We start from the raw sequence: 23,278 nt of genomic DNA, 5'->3' as shown, positions 1-23,278 counted from the left end.
ATTTTTTTATTGTGTGGGACCGGAGACATTAAGTTGTCCTTAGTGAAGGTAGTAACCCTGAGATTTCCCATGATGCCCTGCTGCACTGCACGTTAAACCTCATCCAGACTCTAATTTGTTATAGATGGCATTAGCCTGTTTAAATCCAATTCTCATCCACCAACATACTACCTTTTATGATGGAATATAAAAGGATAAAGCAGCTAATGCCTTTTTGATTCATTATATAATGTTTTTAGAGCAGAAATTATAATAATAATAATGGAATAATTTAAGTAAATGTACTTTAGTTAATATGCTCTGCTTGGGCTGGCTAATCTGAAGGAAATGTTCTGTAAATGACAAAAAATAAGGCAAATCCTCTCCCCCAAAACTCTTTGTCCTACTACCAATCACTTTAAGCATGTCCACTTATTCAAAGATTGCAACGAATGTCAAAAGAGAGATTATTGTACAGTACCATTATTTGTCATGTAAGATAACGTTGTGCATTATTAAAAAAATAGAAAATAAGTGATGATATACCAACCACTGACATATCTTACGCTTATAACTGGTATTTTTAGTTAGATTTCCGATGAGGAGTCCATATTTTACAGTTGTTAAAAAATGTGTATTTACTGTTTATTAATAAACTAATTACTTTATGAGGACTAAATAATTTCACAGAGATTTAGTAAATTAAGTAATGATTGTCCCTGCTTCATCACTGAAAAAATAACAAGTGATGCTTAAGCATTAGCAATAAAATATAAAGATTTTAATTTCTAATGAAAGAGCAACTATAAAGGGGATGATAAGCCCTTGTTTAAAATCTCATAAAAATCATAAAAAAATAAATCCATAAACTCTCAGTTATAATAGGATGTATTACCAAAAAACTATATATGATCAATATCAATCTTTTATAAGATTTTCTTAAGTTATCGTGACGGAAAAACTTTCACGAAGTCTCCTCTTGACAGACTCATCAGCAGAACGATAAAAGTAAGAATATTACCAAGCAACTCAAGTACTATTCAGCCTTAAAAACTTTTTTCAAAACTCTTCTTGCTTTTGTTTTATCTCCTTCTCATCATTAACCTCGATTGAGCTCCAAACAGGAGTCGTTTAATATCCGGATAACCTGGTCATTTCATTGTTTTGTCCTAACAGGGCATTACTACAGTAATGAGAGTGAAATCAAATCACTTAATGCATTACCGAGTAAGACAGGCTCTCAGCAATACAGCCAAATCACTTCCTCACATTTGCTTTTAATTTAAGCAATCCAGTAGAAGACTCATTAGTGGGTGAGAAGATTAACTCATAGGGATGTCTGCCTCCTGATGTCTTTCCTCTGACACTTTAATCCCTGTTAACTTGGTTGGTGGCCTGCATTGCAATAAGATATAAAATGAAGCACTTTGCACATATCACACCGTGGAAAAGCACATTGTTCACACAGAAAGCCCTTTATGCAGTTTATTGCCGTATCTTCTACATCTAAAATACAGAATTAGATGAACAAAATTTCACAACAGAAAACCTGTAAATTGCCCGATCACCATTTCCTCAACCTGGCAGCTGCGGAGGATGCCGGCTGCATGTTATGGAGCATATGCGCAAAATTAGCCACAGAGTGACTGTCTTACCCCAGGGAAGATGACAGACGGGTCTTTGATGCTGCCATGCATGCCCCGCTGCATCCTCTTGCCAACCAAGCAGACAGGACTGCAGACGTGCAGTCTACACCAGTGTCACAGCTAGTACTGTCTCTTAGGAACACGAACCAGTTCCAGGAAACCTTTTTAGACATGTTTCTTTGTTTAGGCATTTTGCTTTAAATAGACATAAGAGATAAAGTATTCGTAATAGGGTTCAAAGGTTATAAATACCGTTGATGTTGAATATCAAAGCAGCTTTTATGACCACACTAGTTGAAAATAAATATTATGTACGCGTTATCTTTTTTTAATGATTGGAATAAGCAACAGAGACTTTTCTTGGTAGTAATGTGACATGTTTTCCTGTCTACCCTGAGAAAAACCATGCATTGATAATTTGTCTGCTCAATTCTTCTGTGCCCTGCAGACAAAATGTCTAAATTTGTAACCTTGCCCATAAGTTATATTTGGTTTTCCATTAGTTGTATTTCTTTTTAACACTTGAAGATCTTATTTGTTCCTTTTAAATGTACATTTTTATGCTGTTTTCATGTTAACAAACCATTTTAAACTTCATATTGCCATTCCCTTTCTATAAAATATGTTAACGATTTAAAAAACATGCATTTAACAATAATTCAAATAGTTGAAGAAAAGACATATTTAGATGAAAAGCTTTAAACTTGACTTGATTTACCAAACACTGAACATTTGATCTCTAAATGAGAGGAACTGATAATTCATTTGTCATCCATTGTGAATCAATGTCTGCATTTATAAAACCGATTTTCTTCTTATTTTCCTTTTCCCCCTCTTTTTCAATCTGTTCTTAGCCTCATTTGGCCTAATCCCGGTACCACAGAGGGTGGGGTGAGTGGATGTTGGTTGATGGTAAAGCAGAGGGCCACGGGGACAGGCGCTCTCCAGTGTTTATGGTGCATCTAATGGATTATGGGTAATGGCACTTAGCGGAGAAAATGAATTGAAGGTGCAGTACATGCATACATGTAGTGGTTGGTTGAATTTAAAGCTAGGTGATAAAACCCCAGATGTGAGATCGCTCTTTACCTATTAACAATTAAAATGATCAAGAAAAGTTAAAGTTTAATGTGAGCCATATGTACTGGTTTAATGTTTTATTAAAAAAAGTTCCATCGTTAATTCCACCTCTGTTCTACACTGTAAAAAATATGCTTTTGCAGGCTTTCTCAACCTATGGGAAAGGCTGTCTATCGAGCCCCAGTTCTGCTTCTTTAACAGATTGGTGCCAGATTGGGAGCCGCACAGACAGGGGTCAAGAACTGTCCCACTCCTCAAGGTTAGTTATTGCATGTTAGCACATGACATCTTCCGTTCAGCGACAAACGCCAAAGGACATTTCATCAAGAGCCATGCACGTTCCCTTAATTAACCGAATGAATGTGGAATTTGTTCATTCCTTAAGATTTCCCCTTCTAGACGGTTCTTTTCTAGAAAGCTTTTCTCACCTCGGACCCCAGACATGTGATCAAATTGCAATCAATTGAGAAAAGAGATCTGCTAGCCTCTTATCATGAGAGTTGGCGAAATTACACTTTTTCCCCAAATATTGTGACCTAACAGATGAAGACAGTTTAGGTAGTCTCTAACCTTATGAGTGTTGAACCAATCATGTGGTTGTGAGGAAGTTGGTAATCCATCTGATAGATTGCTCTTTCCTTTTCCCTTCACCAAGATACAGTATGAACCATATGCCCCATAACATATGTGATTATTTGGAGATGGATGAACGCTTTTAATAATCCCTGCGTCTGATTTAATATCGCAACTATTATTCAAATCAAAGGCAGATTTTGTTTTTGTTGTTCTTTTATAATACTCTTACGATTTCTCCCTATCACTTTCAGAAAAGTGCTCTGCCAGTTAAAGCTAAACCCCTCCTCTCTTCCCCTCGAGGACTGGAGGGTAAAAGACTGGAATTATTGTTATGACGAAAATAAATACATGCACTATTTCAATCTGTCTGTTTGTCTTTTCTAAAAGTGCCAGTTGATTTTGGCTGTATGGAGTACGTCGGGGCTTTCTCTCTGTGGGGAAGCTCTGTGACGGTTGGTTGACTGGAAAGCAGAATATGTAACTGATCAAGGCTCCATGAGTCCATATCTTGTAATTGACTTGAGGATTCCTTTCTAATTAGCACACTTTGAGGAAGTGGGGAAAGAGAATTGAAAGAAAGAGTAAGACAGAAGAAAAAAGGGGGAGAGAGAGGGAAAAAGAAAAAGAGAGTGATTACTGTCTAATAAGTTAAATGAAACAGACAGGTCTGTGAAGAGGTGTGAAGGGTCTCTTTGTTAGCTAGATTAACTGAACAGGATGCACATAACTCACTATGGGGTTTTTCACTTAACCGGTAGCTAAGGTATCCGATTTATCCGAGGTGTCTTGTTTGTCTATTCTGCTTTTATTACACAGTTGCTGTGTGGCCACATTCACACAGCAGCTGAATACGAACAGTTGTAAGAGTTCTAAATATGGTAATGTTCACACATTTTTTTAAGATGTATTGGCAGTCCAGTGTTTGTTGAATCTCAACTAAATCAAACCTCAGGAGTGACATGATGTCATCCAACATCAATGTGAAAGACTGACAGCACGACAAGACTGTCTGTTAAAGTAGCCTGGATATGAACCTTTTTTCTTTGCAGTATTTGAGAAAACACAAAGCATTTTTTCTGTTAGTTCGACCTGATTCTCCTGTTTTCAGAGAAATTTTGGAGAAACATTGTTAGTAGTTCACAGAATGAAACAAAAATGATTATTTAACCTAAGCACATACCTACAGTATAAATACTTAATTCAGAAAACCTATATACAAATTTATAATATATATAAAAAATCCTAATTTCTTAATTTTGAAATGGTCTCTACATTTTTTTTATAAAAAAGGTAATAAAGAAATGGTTTGTTATAAGAATCTTTGAGTAAATGGCTCTATTAAAAAACTAAAAATGGTTCTTTTATGTATCGCTCGGAGTGCCATTTGTAATCATATTGATGTTTCTTACGGCTCTCATGAGAACACAAAGTAGCTTTAACTTGGTTATACGTTCCAAATTCTGTAATTCTGAGTTTATTATATGGTTGTCATTAATTTGCTGTGAGAAGGAAGACTTTTTCTCAGTTTGAAGTAGAACTAATAAAAAAGTGTCCTGCATATCAAGCATACGCCATTTTGTTGAATTTGGATATTTGAGGAGGAAAAAAACTTTTTGAACATGTACTTTAAGGCTAAAATACACTACAAGACTTTTGCTCAGATTTTGTGCAGATTTTTAGTTTGGCTTGTTGGAGAAAGTCTGTGCCAGTCTGCAGATTTGATCAGTTAGTATGATTCTATCTGAAAGATTCAAAAAGTCTGCAAGTGTATGATCTCTAGTTTAAAGAAAATCTCTTTAGATTTTAAATCTTGTAGTTTATTCCAGCCATAACTATGCACATTATGAGACTCACTGGATTTTTATTTGTTTACTTAACTTTAGACAAAATTATTTTTGCAAAGATTCACAGAATTTTGCTGTTCTTTTAAATTACTCAAACTATTGTGCCTATAGATCCAGCGTTTACATGGCACGTGTCTACAATTACGCTGTGTTAAACTTTCAATAATGAGCAGTTGCGTTGATTGTATACTGTATTTTGACGCATGGCGTGGCCTCACTTCGGGTGTGAGATTACAATATAAGGCTCTAAGAAGACCAGACTCCAGACCTGCAGACCTCAGAGATCATTAGTGGCCTTGACTAGTTTACAAAACTTTAATCCCACGACTACCCGTTGTTTACATCTCTGAATTAGGTTAATCTACAAGGAGGGCTATTTGCATAAATGTGCATTTTTGAATAATTAGTGGGCCAGAGGCGGTAAACGGGACATGAGTGGAGGGGGTGACGCGTGGCCAGACTATTGTTGTCCCCATATCTATCATACACAATGGACCAGCTAAACAATTAAAAACAAACTCAATCCTGGTGTTTATAGGGCATTGTGAAGATGACCCAGGAGGACATAATCACTGTCTGGGTGTAGAATTATAGCAATTACTGCTATCGTTTACAATGTGCTGTGCAAACAATGTAACAATTATGAAACAGTTCCTTTCCCATCTGCCGAATTGCCTTTTCTGCAAGTAAAACGCTTTTGTTGAATAATCTTTTACTAAATTAAATTATAAATGATCTTGCTATAGTGTAATGATATATTTAAAATAATAAACCCTTTTTGTTGCATGCAGAATAGCCAACGATTTGTTACTTGCATACTAGCTGCGTGAAAAATTCTGAAAAAATGTCTGCCTCGAGCGACTGCACAAATATGTGCATAATCTGCGGCACGGGTGCACAAAAATCAATTTTAGAAAATTAGTTTGTCTGAATTTTTAAAGTCGTCCCAAGGGGCCGATTCAGAGATCTAACTGACTGGCCAATTTTTCTCTTCTTCTGAATGTAACTGATCAGATGACCCCTGATATTCCTTATGTCTCTGTGTGTATTTGTTTGTGTTCACATGCATGCGTGTGTGTGTGCAGAGTTTTTAATCAACCCGGCTCTCTGAGTCCCAGGTGGGCCCTTCCATGCTTTTGTACTTATTCTCCAGAGAGAGAAAACCGCGTCCCAACGCCTCACACGCTCTCTGTAGCACACTCCTTCACACAATGGATCTATTTGTGTGTGTGTGCTTGTTTTATCTTTTTGCCTTTATTACTCTCAGAGGTCTCTTACAGATTCTAAAGATCCAACCCGTGTTTTGTGAGTAAGAGGAAACACATTTAATTCTAATTAAGAAGTCATTCCGTCCCCCAAAAAAACTGTTTGGGTGGCATCAGGGTTCTGTCTTTGGTAGAATTCGTAACCAAACAGTTCTTGGCCACCATTGAATACCATAGTAGGAAAAATAGCTTTATAAATTTCTTTGTTCTGTTGAACACTAGAAATTATTTTGCAGAATGTAAAGCAAACAGTTCTGGGGCACTTTTGACTTCTAATGTCATTTTTCATCAGATCAAATACATTTATACAGATTTGGAACAACTGGAGGGTGAGTAAATGATGACAACATTTTTATTTCTGTTCATTTAAAGAAAGATCTTTAGAAGCCAAGAAGAGCTTTATCTCTTTCAAAAGAAACATATGTTGTTTGGGAATCAAAATAAACCAAGCATTCAATATGAGGATTGTAAAACAACAAAGGCAAACCAATTTCTAAAACAGAGAAAATGAATTACTAAATCTCATAGATTTTTATATCCACTGCAGATAAGCTAGCCGGTGGAGCTAAGAATACCAAAAATCTAATCTCAACATAAATTATTTACCACTGGCGGATGAATAGTTCTCCGCTGTAATTACAATTCATGGCATTAATGTAGCATACGCTGCAAAACCATCATCAGCTTACAACATATTACCCTGTCAAAACGCAAATCGTTGCTTTCAGCAAGTTACGAATTTTGTGCACAAATGCTTGTTAAGCCTGTTCTCCTCTAATACAGCAAAATGATTATCTGGGTGCTGTCCCTTTGCATTGAAAGCACCCGAATGGACATCTGCATTCCTTCTTCCTTTTTGTTATTATATAAAAGATTTTATAGAGTTGGGATGAGGGCATTTCTTTCATTTTGCTTAAAATCAATAAATGTTTCATTTTTTCCAACAAATGGGTTACAGCTTGTTTCTTGATGAAGTTTACGAAAAACTGACATATTATCTGTAAACAGGCCAAACATAAATATATAATTTTTCCTGTAATATCAAAGGATATATGATATATCTTGAATTGTTTTTCATGTATTAGATTGTATTATATTAGGTTTGTTTTTTCCCCATATATATTTTTTTCTTTATGTGTTAAGGGTTTGAAAATGGAGATGTGAATGTTTTGCAAAAAAAAATCTTGTAGATGTGTTGTCTTACTCATATTTTTGACTATATTTCAAAAATTAACTGTTAAAAATAAATCTTGTTTAACAATCTGAAAATTTCTGACAGGTGGCCGCAGCTGGCCACCAGAAACTGTAAAATAACATTTTTGCCTGTAAAATAAAAATGTTGTCTGTTTTTCTTGTAAATTTGCGGTCTTTCAAAAATATGAATTGAAAAGAAAAAAATAACTGAAAGGTTTTGAAAAAATTTACAGTATGTGAAACAACCAGCAGCTGACCTTGATGGTTCTTTCTGCTATAGAGTGAATTTCTGACGATTAAATAATTGTTGAACATCAAGTTGTCTCACAGCATGACTGAGGGATCATCTGCTGTGCAACTATAAGCAAAAATTTTGCTCTGTATACTAGGCTATATGAGACCAATCTTTTTGATTGCACTTATGCATTTTGTTGTTCTTATGCTATCCCAATTGCTTCTTGTTTACCCAATCTGCAAACCGCTTTGGATACGAGTGTCTCCATAATGACTAAATGCAAGTGTAATAGCATCAGAGTGAGTTAGTTAACTTGATGAGGACAGTTTATGTAGCAGTGTGTCAGGTTTTTGATGATTAAATCATTCAGAATCTATAAAGATCTTGGCCTTGTTTCACAGACAAGGTTTATAGTCCCAGACTAAAATAAATGTGTGACCAGTCTTAACTGAATATAACTTGCCCCGAAATATCTTAGAATATTTCAGTGGCATTGTTTTGTCTCTTCTAGGGCATTTTTATAAAAGCGACATAAACATATTTTAATATAATTTAGGAAATAGTCCTGATTCAAACTAAACTGTGTCGGGCCGTAGATTTATGAACCCAGATGTTTGCACAACAAAGACCTCTGACTCAATCACATACCAACCCAAGAAACAGGGATCTGTAACATGCTAAATATTCTAAATAAACACAAAATTGTATATATTTCTATTATTATTTTTTCAGACAGGTATATTTCGTTTTCATATCCCATTAAATATAAGTAACAAATCCTATCTGTTAACTCATCTCCAATTCTGCTGGCAGCCAGGCTGATGTCATACAGTAGGTGTTGTTGGGCCTGCGCGTGCGGGATCCTGCTCAGAATTAGGGCACGTGGCATGTCTATTAGTCAAACAAGCTCCATGTGCCGTGCGCCACGGCCAGGGGAAATTAGAGCAAAGAGCGATTTTTTGACGTTACGGTCTTTAAGAGATTAATAATCTTGGCGGTGCAGAATCGGCTGGAAATCTTCTCTGGAAAATAATGAGCGGAGAAACATTTACTGATTAGTTTAATCCCGGATGATCCTATCTGATGACACCATGAAACCCAGCCTTGTAATCTGGCCCTTAAAATAACATAATTTATTTCCTCGCTTTACAGCAAACGTTGTTTTAAGTGTGTTGTCCCCAGTTACTTAGCCCCGTAAATTGTTTAAGTTTGATTTGAGTTTAATTAAGTCTGCCTAATGAAAAAATCAGATCCAGCATGCAGACACAAACGGTCAGATTTTGTTCACCCAAAAATATGAGCCAATTCATATTTTTTCGATTTTTTTAGAGCCTACAGAAATTGTTTATTCTAAAGATTTACATTGTTGGATATCATCATTTATGCATTGTTAAGTCTCAACCTGTTTTTAGACACATCATGAATGTATTTAAATTGCCTACAAAATAAAGTATTAACTAGTGGATTTAAGGATTTTTTATGATTTAAAATGTTTATAAAGGCATGTTTTACTGGTTTAAGAGTTTTTGCTACTGTTGGAATAACATATAAATTACAACAATAGCAATACTCACATTTATATTAATATATACTAACAATTTATTATAATGTATTTTACTTATTATTCTGTTCTTGATTTTATTATCATTATTATTCTTAATTCTAAACTCTAATTGTCCACCAATCTCTCCCCCTTCTCTTGTGTCATCACAGTTTTAGTTAACGTTATACATTAGACTTTATGAGGATTATTTCAGAACAGCTCTCTTAACTGCCTGCTGTGGTGGACACAGTGCCTAAAAGCAGATTTCAGAGTCGAGCTCTTATATGACAGATTAATGTAGTAAACGAATTTAATGGACATCCTTTAATTATTTTGAGTAAGACGATTTTCCTAATTGCTTCTTTTTAGATCAGACTGTTAGAGATGATAAGGGTTTTTTGCTTACTTTTGTTAAAACGCTTGTTGTGTCCTTTAACCCATCTCGACCAGGTAACATCAGCCTACAGTATATTTGACCTTATTTAAGAAGCTTCATTTTTACGCATTATTTAAACGGACTAAATAAAGCAGATTTTGTAATCACGTTGTTTTATATACCAATATCTGTGCGGACAGGAAATTTGTTTAGTTGTGGGATTACAAGCTCGAAAAGAGACTTTCCCAATTTGAGTGAAAGTGTACGTGAGGATACGTATCAATCAAACTGCATTTAAAAAACTACGGCCAGCATCAAATTACGCAACTTGTTTCGTTAGAACATTTTTATGTGAGTAGTTGACAGCCAAAATGTAAACGCAGGTCTAATCTTATACATTTTATGACTATAAAAACAAATGTTCATAAATATTTAATTGAGATTTCTCAAAATATTGCATTTATTTAAATGTATATGAGTAATAAAATATAAAATGCCATTTTTAATTTTGCATCACAGTTGTTTTATTTATTAAAACAAATAGCCTCTTTGCTTTTTGGAAAATAGAAAAAATATTGTTCCTGCAATTTGCCTTTTAAGAACAATTTCACGATTTTACAATTTTGTTCTTGAAGAAATGCATTTAATTCCGTCTAGATATATTGTAGAAATTGAATTAATGAGATTAATAGTTGTAAATGATATAAACAGTTAAAGCTCTTGTTCAGATTTCCCGTTTTGCACCGTTACGCACTAAATCGTACAGGCTGTATTATATTTACATATCTATTATGCATTTGGCAGACACTTTTATCTAAAGTGACTTTAGTGCAATCGATAAATAGGCTATATTTTATTAATTTATATATTCTAGGAGTTCTAGGTCAAACCGATGCCCTTGTGTCGCTTGCGCAAACATGAAATCTAGACAGGAAAATGTCAAAAACATTTATATTTTATGCCTCCAGAGGAATTCTCGTTGACATTTCAATAACCGAGTCTGAGGACTGTTATGGGTGAAATCTTCCAAATATAGGAAAAAAACTACTTAGGACCAATTCAGATAGAAGAGGAAAATCCTTATCGGATTAAAAGGAAAATTGGTGGCAATTAATCCTTTGTGATTGAAAAAGGGAAACGCCTCTCATGGTAGACATCTACAGTTAAATCTGATTGGACGACGCAGTGATCCGCCGGAATGGACAGAGAGATAAATTGTCCCGCCGGAGCACTTAACCGCCTCACCAGTCTGACCTCAGCAAAGAGAAAGTGACTTTAAACAAACAGCCATCATGACGGGAAGAGACGAGGCAACAGATGAAAAACCTAAACTAAAACTTTATCCTTCATTCGGAATCGACAAATCACGTTTTAACGGATCTGGATTTAGGTCCAAAGGGTTTGCCATCACAGATCTACTCGGTCTGGAGTCGGAACTTCAGCCCCATCAGTCCGCTCCCGGAGCAGGCGCCAATGGAGAAGCGCAGAGCGCGGGAGTTGGAGGGTTTTCTTTCTCTGGAGGCTCATTGCCACTCGGGTTAGGTTTTCTATGCAGTTTAGCGGCACAACAACCTCCCGGGGCACCGTGTTTTCTCCCGAGCCATATACCGCTGCTGCATTCGAGGACAGAGAGCCACTTTATGCAGAATTTGGAGCAACATCGGGACGCATATTCTGGTAAATATCATGTAACTTTCTATAGGCTATATTTGAATAGGACTGTTGACCGAGTTTAAGAGCTGTTCACGGGTGCTGGTACTGAAATACACCCTGCGTTACGTTTCCTAATTTGGAATGAAACATATTATGATTTTGTATTAATTAAAGTTTTTTTAAATCAATTAACGCAATAACGGCAGTAAATACATATTTATATAAAATGTATAAATGTTATTCACACGATAAAAAGTTATTTTTTGTATATTTAAATATGATTCATTTGTCAGAATGCCTTTAGATATTGTGTGTCTCATCACACTTTCCATGTGTCAATTTTATATTAACAGAAAATGTCATTTCATTACAGATGACGAATGTCTTTCTGGGGATCGCAACGATGGGAAAAACTCAGGGAATTCTCAAAAGAGGAAAAAAAGAAGGCACAGGTATATTCGCCAGTCATGTGATGTTAAATCAACTGTTTAATTTTGTAAGAATTTTGAGTTATTTCAACCCTTCATTGGTTATTTATTAAAGATTTGTCTCATTTCGATTTTCAGAACAGTGTTCACTTCACATCAGCTTGAGGAGCTAGAGAAAGCCTTCCACGAAGCGCACTATCCAGATGTTTACGCACGAGAAATGCTGGCTATGAAGACAGAACTGCCAGAGGACAGAATACAGGTATACACATAAACAACAAAAATAATTTTCCCCACCTCTTTTTCTCTCACATCTCTCTGTCAGATAGCTAACCATCAGGTTTGCATTTGGACAGGTGTGGTTCCAAAACCGCCGCGCCAAGTGGAGGAAAAGGGAGAAGTGCTGGGGTCGCAGCAGCGTCATGGCTGAATACGGACTTTATGGTGCCATGGTTCGTCACTCTATCCCCCTTCCAGAATCCATCATAAACTCCGCCAAGAATGGGATGATGGGCTCGTGCGCTCCCTGGCTGCTAGGTGAGCCAGCAGGTGGTTTTCTTATTAAATACTCGAAGACTCAAATATGTATTCGATCTCTTGAATACATAGCTGAGGTGTCTTGTGAAATGTTTGTCTGGTCTGGTCCGTGATGCTGTTTAACTGGGGGGTTCAAAGTAAACCACAGTTCCGAGAACAAATAAATAGATGTGGATATGATAGCATAGGCTTAAGATCAGTTTATTCATGCTTATCTTTTTTCTCAGGTATGCACAAAAAAACTTTGGAAATCACGAAAAAAGCCCCCGGCACACCTGACTCGACACATTCCGATTCGTTTTCAGAGGAACACAAAGAGAAAGACAGCGACGCCACGTGGTCGACAGGAGGCAATGGCGCAGACAACTCTGAAGATATGGCGATAGATTTGTCCAGCACTTCGAAACAAGAGAGCAAATGCACTTTGAAAAGCTCACCAGCTCACACAGAACCCAGCAGTGAATCTGAGAACGAGAGTTAATAATGCACATTGTGAATGTGGACAGTTTCGATGAGCACACAGACAAAAAGGACTATCAGTTGAACAAAAACCGGTCTTTCATACCAAACACTGGTTTTGTCTTTCAGTGTTCTTGTGTTGTCACTATACGTTTTTATTGTTGTTGTTTTAATTATTTAAATACTGTATTATTTAATTATTTTAAGGTGTAAAAAGGATTCCTGTAAAAAGTGTAAAAAAATTATGTTGGTTTAATGGCCATACAATTATTTAAAATAGTTCCCTATTCCACCATAACCACTCTTAATTAAATATTTTCTTTCTTTGTATTTTTTGTAAAAATTCAGTCACTGGTGAACACTTGTTTACATTGAGAATCTCTTAATACATCTCCATTGTCATGACATGTGGAGAAATATCTGTCAGAAATATCTGCCAGGAGAGGGATGACGGATTCTAGCACTTTACCATACTCTGGTGATGAATATTTTCCAATGATCAGCATCATCAACAGAACAATATCATACCAGCAATATCGAATCCATATCATGATAAAAATAAATATTTTATGCTTTTGAGTCAATGTTTTCTTCATTTGTCCCAATTTAAATAATGCTATAAAAGCTATTAGAGAACAGATTTCTTAAACTAACGCCCTGCTGCATCTCTGGTCAAAGAGCAGATAACAGACTACATTTTAAGATAATTTTATCATCGAGACCGTACTTCATCCCATCCAGGGCATTTACACCGAGAGATACAGGCGGCCTCCTTGCAGCAAAGATGTTACTCACCCATATGATCTGTTTATACCACCTGGAGACAACAAATTGCGAGGTTAAGTCAGACATCCAATATTCAGTTGTTAAATGTTAGATTTATTAACACGGTATCTTCATATTGAAATCTGCCATGATCTTTGTTAGAAAAAATTACACAGAATACTTTAGTTTGAAAAAAGTGGACACATGTAATTTACAGGAAACAAATAAAAACGGGGGGGGGGGGGGTCATTTGGTAATGGACATATAAAAATGCTATTCGTTTCATTATTGTTTAACTGTTACCTCAATAAAATGACAGTAGGAAAGTAATTGTTTTGTTAGGGGTTTAAACAGAGATAAAAACAGACTATCAGAGGAGAGGGGCTTGAAAACATGGATTAAAAACACTTCAGCCTAGCTCAGAACCTGGGAATTAAATCTATTATAATATTATCAATCACTGCTGATCCCAATAATCTTTTTGTGCCAACTGTCCGTAACAAAATAACAATTACAGATGATGGGTCCCTTTTATGTGCAGGTTTAAGGAAGATAATCCTGCCTATTGTAGGAAATGTCATTAATGCAAAACAAAATTAAATATCCTGATTTTAGGGCATACCAAAGAACAGTTATATAAATCCCTGTAGTTGTAAACACGTAAACAAGCATACAAACAAGGCGGCTAAACACCCTGGCATGTTGAGATTTGGGATAGATGGAGTGCTTTCTTTTCTCTGACAATGGCATTACTGGTTCCTGTGCAAAGTTAAAAACCAATCAACCAACATAAAAAACATCTGTCAATAAAACAGATGCTAACACTGGCTAGGAACATATTTGCAATTTGAAACTTAAAATAACCCAACTGTGTATTGCTTTGTCTCATGCAAATGACATTGACTAATAATATCAGCCTTTCAAAGCAAAGCACAGATTACATGCCACGACATACTTAGAAAATCAAACTAGAAAAAATATCCCAGATCAACATCTGTTCTGACTAGACAGGCTTAAAGCTTTCAGCCAGGAATAACTGTGAAAATTAGCCATGTTTGTTGTACTTTCTGGAACATCTGTGCGTGTGCGATATAGAAAGTGAAAGCTGAAGCGATCGGGTGAGGCCTAAGCTATGGTGATTGTTTATGATAATGATGAAGAGAAAACATGTGCTCTGTTAATTTCTAAGTATTTTAACAGCGCGAAGAGCTCCTAACATACAGATGTACACTTGGCACACACCAGTGCTTTGGCAAGGCCTCTCAAATCCCATATCTGAACAAAGCTGATTTGGTTCAGTGTTTTTCTAATGAAGTTGACATGGTTGCATGATGCAAGACCACTTACTGCATAGTTACTACAGCACAGACTGTGACGGTGAAACAGTGTTTTGCGGATTTGCAAATGAATGGTTCATACATGTGAACATATTCCTTATAAAAGAATCCTATTTGAAATAAAGTGGAAGTATATGACACAAAACACACAAACAAACAAGCAAGGTGATTATTTTCAGCAAATAAACATGCGACTCAGAACAGGATATGCAGTAATGCAGTCTGATATGTTGTTTATTAGGATTAGCTCTAATTTGCGATTAGCGTTTAGAACATCTGCAACCTGCATCAAAAATGAATTACTGTAATCCGTTACAACCCATCCAATAAACAGGATTTGTTGCATTTCCTTACTAAGCATTTTATTATATTAATACTAATTTATTTTTAAATTCAAATTCAATTAGGTAAAAAATGCATTCAAAACTTTCTGTAATGTTCATGAGCACATTCCACGATTGGCAAAAAATATATATGAGAGTATTGTGTTAGGTTTAAAAGGCACCTGCATACAATTAAGAAATTCGTGCTCATGTTAAACCCATTTTGGGGAACCTCAGTTGAGTGTAATTTCAGGGTCAACGGTCAAAACAGTGCATTTGACTAATGTGTACTATAATGCATAGTGCAGGACTTTTATTTTGAAGTCAGACCGCTTCATGTCAGCAGCGTCATTGCTTTTGCCTTCACATATCAGGCAGAAAAGAGAAGCGCAGATCTGATGGCTTTGAAAAGAATCCAGAAGGTAAAAAGATGCATTTTTAAAGGAGTAAATATTAAAAAAGCATATCGTCTTAACAAGGATCCAACAGATGTGCGCGTATCTGATCAATTTAATTAGCTCCCGTCCCAAATTACTATTAAAAAGTCAAGGATGTAAGAATTTGTGTTTTTCGGCCATCTAAAAAGAGCTGTCGAGAACAAAGCGAACTCAGTTCCATCATAAAGTCACAATATTAATATATTTACAGTATTTTTTGTAAGTTTGCCATTGCATTGATTTATTGGCAAAGACGGTGTGCAATACCAGCAATAATGTAAATCTTATTTAGACAATAAAAATAGTCAAACATCGTATTACGTATTTTATCATTCTCCCGTCCTGTCTCTTAATAATTTTGATTCCTCCAATCTATGAACTCGTGTAATATATTACGTCGTTAATGTTTTGTTTACAAAAAGATGTTTAGAAGGTTTTAACGTTAGATGTTGAAGAAAGCATGTGGATCACAGGATTTGGTTAGTACTAATGTGTGTAGATTTGTAATGGTTTCTGATTACAATGTGGTATTTGTTGTCTGATACTATTATCGTAAATGTATTTTAAAGCATAACGAGTTATTTGATGTCTGTAGGAGCTACAGGACTTGCAACGGGATCCACCCTCGCAATGCTCAGCTGGACCACTTGGAGAAGACTGTGAGTGTGTTTTATAACTTTAAACTCTGTGAAGTAATGCCATTTAATGCTGTGACATATTGGAAAGCCTGGTTTATTTACTAACTTGTGTTTGCCCTTTCAGTGTTTCACTGGCAGGCAACAATAATGGGTCCAGTAAGTATGCAGGAATAATTTCAGGTCCGTGTTTATTTTATAGATGAACGCAATAGCTTCTGTCACAGCCTCGCTCTGTTTTTATCCTCCTGTAGGGTGATAGTCCATATCAAGGAGGGGTTTTCTTCCTCACGATACATTTCCCAACAGATTATCCCTTCAAACCACCAAAGGTGAGTGGATCTGTTCGAACCAGCTCCAGTTGATGTCAAGATGGTGTGTTTTTTTTATTCATAACTCTGTTTTGCCTTATTGACAGGTTGCCTTCACAACAAAAATCTACCACCCAAATATCAACAGTAATGGAAGCATCTGTCTGGATATTCTCAGATCCCAGTGGTCACCTGCCCTTACTGTATCCAAAGGTAAGTGTGTATGCAGTATATACGTGTCACTGCAATGATGACATGATCATAGGCTAAAATTCCATATATTCTTTCTACGCTGACAACTTCTGTCAGTTGTTGTAGGAGAAAGTCTCTTGGCACTGTCCTAACATCATTGCTAGAGCTACAGATGCCAATACTTTGGATATTGACCACACAGAATAAACAGATCATATTTCATTACTTGCAAAATGACAGTGCGTGCACTCAGGCCTGAAGACACGATTTGAAAATCAAATGGGATTTATGTGTAGTGTGATCGAAGTCTTTGAGCTGGGCACGGCAATATAATGGTCATATGTCTTAGAGAGTTTTAAAAAGGGAATTTACAGTGGCTTGCAAAAGTATTCATCCCCCTTCATTTTCCTCACATTTTGTTATGTTGCTCTCTTATCTTAAACTTCTTTAAATGATTTGTGTACATTATTCTACACTCCATGCACAATGATGTCAAAACGAAAAACTGATTTGTGACTTAGAACTTTGCAAATGTAAAAAAGTTCTTCTCCTCTCAAACTCTGTCAGGTTGGATGTAGAACATCAGCAGATAGACATTTTCAGGTTTATACCGAGATGTTCAGTTGGGTTCAAGCCCAAGCACTAGCTGGGCCACTCAAGGACATTGACAGAGTTGTCCATAAGCCACTTTTGCAGTGTTTTAGCTGTGTGCTAGATCATTGTCATGTTGGAGAATGAACCGTCTGCCCTGTCCGAGGTTCTGAATGTTCTGCGCTAAGTTTTCAGGATCATTATCTCTGTATTTTGTGCCGTTGTGCTTTTCTTCTACTCTGACAAATGGCCCAGCATCATGATGCTGTTTCCACCACACTTTACTCAGGTGTTGAGCAGTGCCTGGTTTTCACCAGACATGAAGCATGAAACTGAGATTCATCAGATCAGAAAATCTTGTTTCTGACATTTTAAAGATTTGTTGAAGGGTTGGTTTTTGCATATTTCAAGTTTTCATATGTCTTCAGTGAGCAAAGGCTTGAGTCTGGCCTCTCTGCAATACAGCCCAGATTGGTGGAGTGTTGAAGTGATGTTTGTATCTCCATATATGATCATAGAGCTCAACCAGAGTGATCATCGGCTTCTTGGTCACCGCTCACGGCTCAGTTTGGACAGGAGTTCAGCTCAAGTAAGAGATCTGGTGGTTCCAAACCTCCTTCATTAAGGATTAATGGACGGTACACGCTTCTGTGAACCTTCAATACAGCAAATTTTGTTCAGAAGTCTTCCCCATGTCTGTGTCTTGATACAATCCTGTCTCTGAGCCCTACTGGCAGTTCTTTTGACCTCATGTCTTGTTTTTTACTTTCACTTCGCACCTTTTATTGAGTGGTATGTGCCACTCCAGATCATACTTATTCAATTGAATTTGCCACAGGTAACATCATGTAGTAACATCAACAAGCAAAACTTATGCTTCTGGGCTAAATTTCAAGTGTCCCAGAAATGGGTATGAATACTTTTGCAATGTACTTATTTCAGTTTTAAATTTTAATACATTTGCAAAGTGGTCACAAACCTTTTTATTCTCATTTTTGTGCATGTAGTGTAGGTTAATGTACTTTTTAATTTATGTAAAGTAGTTTAAGATATGGCAGCAACATAACAAAATGTGAATAAAATGAAGGGGGATAAATACTTTTGCAAGTCACTGTAAAGGGGTCTGTGGTCAGGAAGTTGAAGGCCTGGCCCTCTCTCATCCACAGTCCAGTCGCTCGTCCTCTTATGCTCCCGATCTCCTCCGTGAGATTTGCGGGACCGGTGTGCGCACAGCTGATTCCAACTATCAATCACGCCACCGGCCCCGCCTCACGGCTCCCGTCACGTCTTCGTGACCACAGGGTCCATGGAGAATTAAGAGAAAAAGAAAGCTTGACGCTGACTTACTGGCCCATCTTGCAGATCCAAGATTGCATGGAGTGCTGATGTTGCGGAGTCAGTGTTTAATAAGATTAATTTGTTTCTACAGAAGTAAACAATATAATTATTTCCTGATGTTGTTTTTCAGTTTTATTGTCCATATGCTCACTTCTTTGTGACCCAAATCCAGATGACCCCTTAGTTCCAGATATCGCACACATCTACAAATCAGACAAAGATAAGTAAGTTACCTTAATTGTATGCCTTGATGTTGATTACGTATTTGCCTCTTACAATTAACTATTTATTTCTAATAATCTTCCAAATAGTGGAATCAAAATTTAAGGGGGAAAATGTTTTTTCTTGTTTTTGAAGTGAATGAATATGTTTGGTTTTGTCTTTTAGGTATAACAGAATGGCAAGAGAATGGACTCAGAAGTATGCAATGTAACTGGATGGCAAGATTTTGAAATTGTTGCACATGGACAATATTACTGCACACAACTCTTTCACACCTGAAAAGAGACTGAAGAAGTTTACCAACAGAAAACCTCTTGCACGCACACACACAAATACACTTATATACAACTTAAGATCTTTGTTCAGGAGGCCAAGTTTTCCTGTTCACAGCGGCGTCCTGGAAAGAGCTACCTGTCAATTAACTCATAACAAAACATTATTTTATTTTCCAATGGATAAGTTACTTTTAGGAAATTTATTGTATAGAAATAATAAACATTACTGAATCCTTTTTATTGTTTTTGCATTAAAAGATGCTATGAATTTTTTTGCATGTTTCTTTCAGTGGGGTTGTTAGCAAATTATCTTGTGTGTTCATGAGAGTTTGTACATTTGTAGTCTTGGAATTGGTTTTCATTCTTGGTGAACTTGTATAGCACACGTATTACTGTTAAAATCTATAAAAACACATCTGGGACTGGTTCCAAAGATTAAACCATGCTTTGTAAAACTAGGAAAGTTAAGTCCCTTTTATATAAATGCCTTAGAACAAAACATTATTTGTACATTCAGGCAAAACAATGGCACTGTTATATTTTACGATGTGTGAGGGGTTATTTTCGGTTAAGAAAGCTCAAACATTTAGTTTAGTCTGGGACTATAACTATGAAACCGGGCATCGCTGTTTTAGAGATTGGGCACTAGGTGGCGGTATTTATCTTTTTTATTCACATGTAGTTATCAAAACTTTTAACTCAAACTTTGTAAGTAAAATCAACCATAATATTCTAATATGGTATGTGTTTTGTAAAAAAAAAGCTGTGTTACTTCAACTGATTCCACAAAAATAAGCGTTCAAGTGTAGACGCCTGTTTAATTTTGCGCGCGGCCCGGGAATACAGGAGGCGCGCAAATTGTAAGTTGGGAAAGTAAGTTAGGGAGGAGAGTGGGCGGTGATCCTGACACGTGAACGCTCCCTCAGGAGCACATCCATCCATCCGTCTCCTCCAACTATAATGTGTAGTCCTGGAGCCAGAGGAAAAGTGGAGGGGAGAGGAATTTAGGGGCAGTTACTGGCCATCGGGGCTTTAAGCGACTTCAAAGGGAGGACACTTTAAGATCGTCATGTTTTTCTTCTAATGTTGACGGCGCGGCTCGGCTCTTGCACGTATTAACCACGTTAAGTAAGTTTGGGACACTTCTAAGGAGCAATGGCTGACCAGCTGAGTTTCTTGAATCACTCGGATCAGGGCTCCAGCAGCGAGCGAGGCGACGATTCGCCGTCTGCCGTGTCTGAGGATGATTCGAGCGGCCACTGGGGCCACATCTCGCCGCCTGACCCTGACTGGACCGAGGAGAGGTTTCGAGTGGACCGCAAGAAGCTGGAAACTATGTTACTCGGTATGTTAACTTCTCACGTGTAGATCTTCAAACTTTACCTCAAGATCTGGATAGATTTTTGTGTAGTTTTTGTATGATGTTGCATGTGTTCACACAAACAGTTTTGTTTAGCAATAACACACTTTTAAGATAGCGATGTTTCTTAAAATATACGTATTTTGTTTAGATGTTTGCCTTCGTTGTGTAGGCCATAAGGGTAATCGTGTATTGTGCATAAATACAGAGAAAGTAATATATAGCACATCAAATTGAGTTCAAATTGGCTGATCTCTCAAGTGCATCACTTTGAGTTAATCTTTTACCACTGTATCAGTGAGGACATCACATAGACTTCTGTTGTTTTTATACCAGACTAATGATATTTTCCTCACCCATTCCCCCCAAATTCTTCACACAAACATTGAGATTAATTTTGTACATGACTTTGCCAATTTATGAGAATTTAACTACAATGGACCGCCTTAAAGGTCAGCTTCATTATTTGTGTGTGGATACTTTCTTCAACTATTTGGCCCTCAAAACCTAAACATTGCCAAACATGTGCACACAAATTCTTGTGGTTCAATAAACATAATGTAGTTAATGCTCATAACTCAACATCTGCATCATATTGTTCAGTTTGCAGACGATGGACAATTTACTTTTCTGCAAAATAAAGACAATTTCTGTTTTTGCATTCATTTTTAGTGTAGTGAAACTACAGTCGTTCAACAATTTAAGCATACGGTTTCTTCTCTCTGATAAAAATGAAGCATGCTTTAGCCATCGTAACCAGAGTGATTCATTTTTATATGCATTAAAACCAGGTGAACCACAAATTTACCATTCGCCAACTATTGTATTTGATGTTAAACTGTGGCAAGACAAATGTTACCAATCTGACAAAATTCATAGTTACTTACAGGCCTACAGGGTGTTCCCGTGGTCTTAAAAAGTATTAAAAGTTCTCTGAATTTAATCATTTCGTAGACCATTAGTGGGAGGTATTATTCCATTCCATTTACACCTGGTTGTTAAACAACATCGTTGACTAATTGGGAAATGCAAGGTTTCGGGCAAATGGTTGGAGGATAAAGATTTGTAACCATGGGTGAGGGCCGTCTCCGGGAATAACCGTGAGGCGTATACTGCCCTGTGTCGAAAGGTGATTAGAGTAGTCTCGTTTCTCTTTCTAATAAACTTTGCATTGGTTTAGATCTTACAATCAGTATAAAAATGTGAATTAAAGTGTCGCCAATGTACGATTAAAACTCAAAGTGGTGATGAGAACTTAAAATGTAAGGATAGAGTCTTAAAAAAGGTCTTAAAAAGTATTAAATTTAGCTCTATGATTTCTGTATATACCCTGTACTTCACTTTTACTATAATAATACCATGGCTCGTTTTCCTAGGGGCTGTTATAGTCATCTACTTTACAATGGTAGGGAGTTTGTGACTGTCCAACCAAACCACATTTGAATTCTCAAGGACACATTTTGACGGTTGTGGCACAGAAATGTTATGCTTGTGTGGTTGGGTATGTGCAATGCAGTTGTGTGTGTGACATTTGTTGCAGTATACGTGCAACGCGTCTTTGCTGGAAAATTGAAAAACCAGAGGCCATCAGAACCCTCTTTTGTTTTTGTTTGTGTTCATGTGTGCGATTGCATGAGCCAATGCTTCCCTTATATTTAAGCCTCCAGGTCAAAGGTCATGGTGAGAGAACCAAAAAACTTGATGCATGAAGCCACTTTACATCACACTTACTCATTGTATCCATTTTTTCCTACACCTTTGATTCAATGACTTCTAGTAATCCCCCTCCACTAACTGCATGATCTTCAACATCTGGAGGTGCTTTGAAGGACTTGGTTCGGATTGGTCAGTTACAGTGAGGGGTGTGATCATAAAACCAGCAATGTGTGAAGGTTTATTGTGTGGTCAAGTTTTGATTTTCATTTCCAAAAAATTGTAGAGAGTTAAGGAAAGAAATGCAACTCTTAATAGATGTTCAAAAGAGTAGCAATGCAGACTAAGATACACAGGGGAAGACCCAGCATCCCCCTATGAATGAATGGATTTTCCACTGCAGCCGACCTTATTTTAATAGACTTACTCAGAAAGACAAACGGAGAGAATGGGATCACACGTGATTCATGTTCACGTAAGGGGGTATGAGAAGCTGTGAAGTTTTGCTGGAACATGCCAAAGACAGTCATGCTCTGATGTGCAATACAATCACACAAGTAATAAGACAATTGAAAGAAAAATGTATGCAATACATTTATATGACTCTCTCTGTCTTACAATACCTTTTTGGTTTTCTCTCTTTGACTCGTTCATTGTAAGAATTTTATGAGAATGTCTTCTGTTTTAAGGATTGTGTTTTTTAACTCAATGGCCATTACATCAAACGTCTGGTTTCGATAAAAAACAGAAGAATGTGTGCTGGCCTGACCCTGTATTCTGAGTGATAAGGAATTTAGTGTTTGTTTAGTCGAGTTTATTCTTGTACTTTATGGAAATCAAATGCCCCCCAGTGGCTATTCGATCACTTTGTGAGTTTTTGTCGGTTTGCAGCAGGAGGTGAAACTATGTAAGAATGTATTAGACGTATTGCCAGCTTTCATTTTTCAAAAATCTCACACCTACCACATAGCTTCTGGTTTGTGTGTGTGTCTGTGTGTGTGTGGGATGTTGATTTGTTACCAGA

The 23,278-nt window shown here is 36.8% G+C and overlaps 3 protein-coding genes across 5 annotated transcripts in view; all 3 read left to right on the top strand.

The window, feature by feature from the left end:
- The first annotated feature begins 11,030 nt into the window (after positions 1-11,030).
- Positions 11,031-12,858, top strand: vsx1 (visual system homeobox 1 homolog, chx10-like). Its single transcript, XM_056768466.1, has 5 exons — positions 11,031-11,415; positions 11,765-11,843; positions 11,958-12,081; positions 12,176-12,356; positions 12,584-12,858. Exons 1-5 carry the CDS (start codon positions 11,031-11,033, stop codon positions 12,835-12,837), a joined length of 1,023 nt encoding a protein of 340 aa, XP_056624444.1. The 3' UTR covers positions 12,838-12,858.
- A 2,701-nt stretch (positions 12,859-15,559) lies between these two features.
- On the top strand, positions 15,560-19,509 carry ube2d1a (ubiquitin-conjugating enzyme E2D 1a). Its single transcript, XM_056768623.1, has 7 exons — positions 15,560-15,662; positions 16,273-16,336; positions 16,440-16,471; positions 16,567-16,644; positions 16,731-16,836; positions 18,875-18,968; positions 19,132-19,509. The coding sequence occupies exons 1-7, from the start codon at positions 15,639-15,641 to the stop codon at positions 19,175-19,177; spliced, it is 444 nt and encodes a 147-aa protein (XP_056624601.1). The 5' UTR covers positions 15,560-15,638; the 3' UTR covers positions 19,178-19,509.
- A 629-nt stretch (positions 19,510-20,138) lies between these two features.
- The window catches only part of bicc1a (BicC family RNA binding protein 1a), a 28,390-nt gene continuing 25,250 nt past the window's right edge, over positions 20,139-23,278 (top strand). For 2 of the 3 annotated variants that reach the window (XM_056768707.1, XM_056768706.1), the window contains exon 1: positions 20,139-20,586. In XM_056768707.1, the coding sequence (XP_056624685.1) occupies positions 20,397-20,586 (190 nt within the window). In that variant the 5' untranslated portion in view covers positions 20,139-20,396. The remainder of the gene's footprint in view (positions 20,587-23,278) is intronic. The other variant, XM_056768705.1, reaches the window with a different exon arrangement.

Source organism: Triplophysa dalaica, chromosome 15 (genome assembly GCF_015846415.1).
Source record: "Triplophysa dalaica isolate WHDGS20190420 chromosome 15, ASM1584641v1, whole genome shotgun sequence".
NCBI classification, from domain to species: Eukaryota; Metazoa; Chordata; class Actinopteri; order Cypriniformes; family Nemacheilidae; genus Triplophysa; species Triplophysa dalaica.
Note: the sequence above shows the minus strand (reverse complement) of the source record. Positions and strands in the feature narration are given on the sequence as shown.

Bases quoted from the DNA above. Each gene is read 5' to 3' on its own strand.
- vsx1 (XM_056768466.1), top strand. From the start codon at position 11,031: ATGACGGGAAGAGACGAGGCAACAGATGAAAAACCTAAACTAAAACTT. The intron at 11,844-11,957 runs GTATATTCGCCA...TTCGATTTTCAG, and splicing joins AGGAAAAAAAGAAGGCACAG to AACAGTGTTCACTTCACATC. The intron at 12,357-12,583 runs GTGAGCCAGCAG...CTTTTTTCTCAG, and splicing joins GTGCGCTCCCTGGCTGCTAG to GTATGCACAAAAAAACTTTG.
- ube2d1a (XM_056768623.1), top strand. From the start codon at position 15,639: ATGGCTTTGAAAAGAATCCAGAAG. The intron at 16,472-16,566 runs GTAAGTATGCAG...ATCCTCCTGTAG, and splicing joins AGGCAACAATAATGGGTCCA to GGTGATAGTCCATATCAAGG. The intron at 16,837-18,874 runs GTAAGTGTGTAT...GTTGTTTTTCAG, and splicing joins TGCCCTTACTGTATCCAAAG to TTTTATTGTCCATATGCTCA.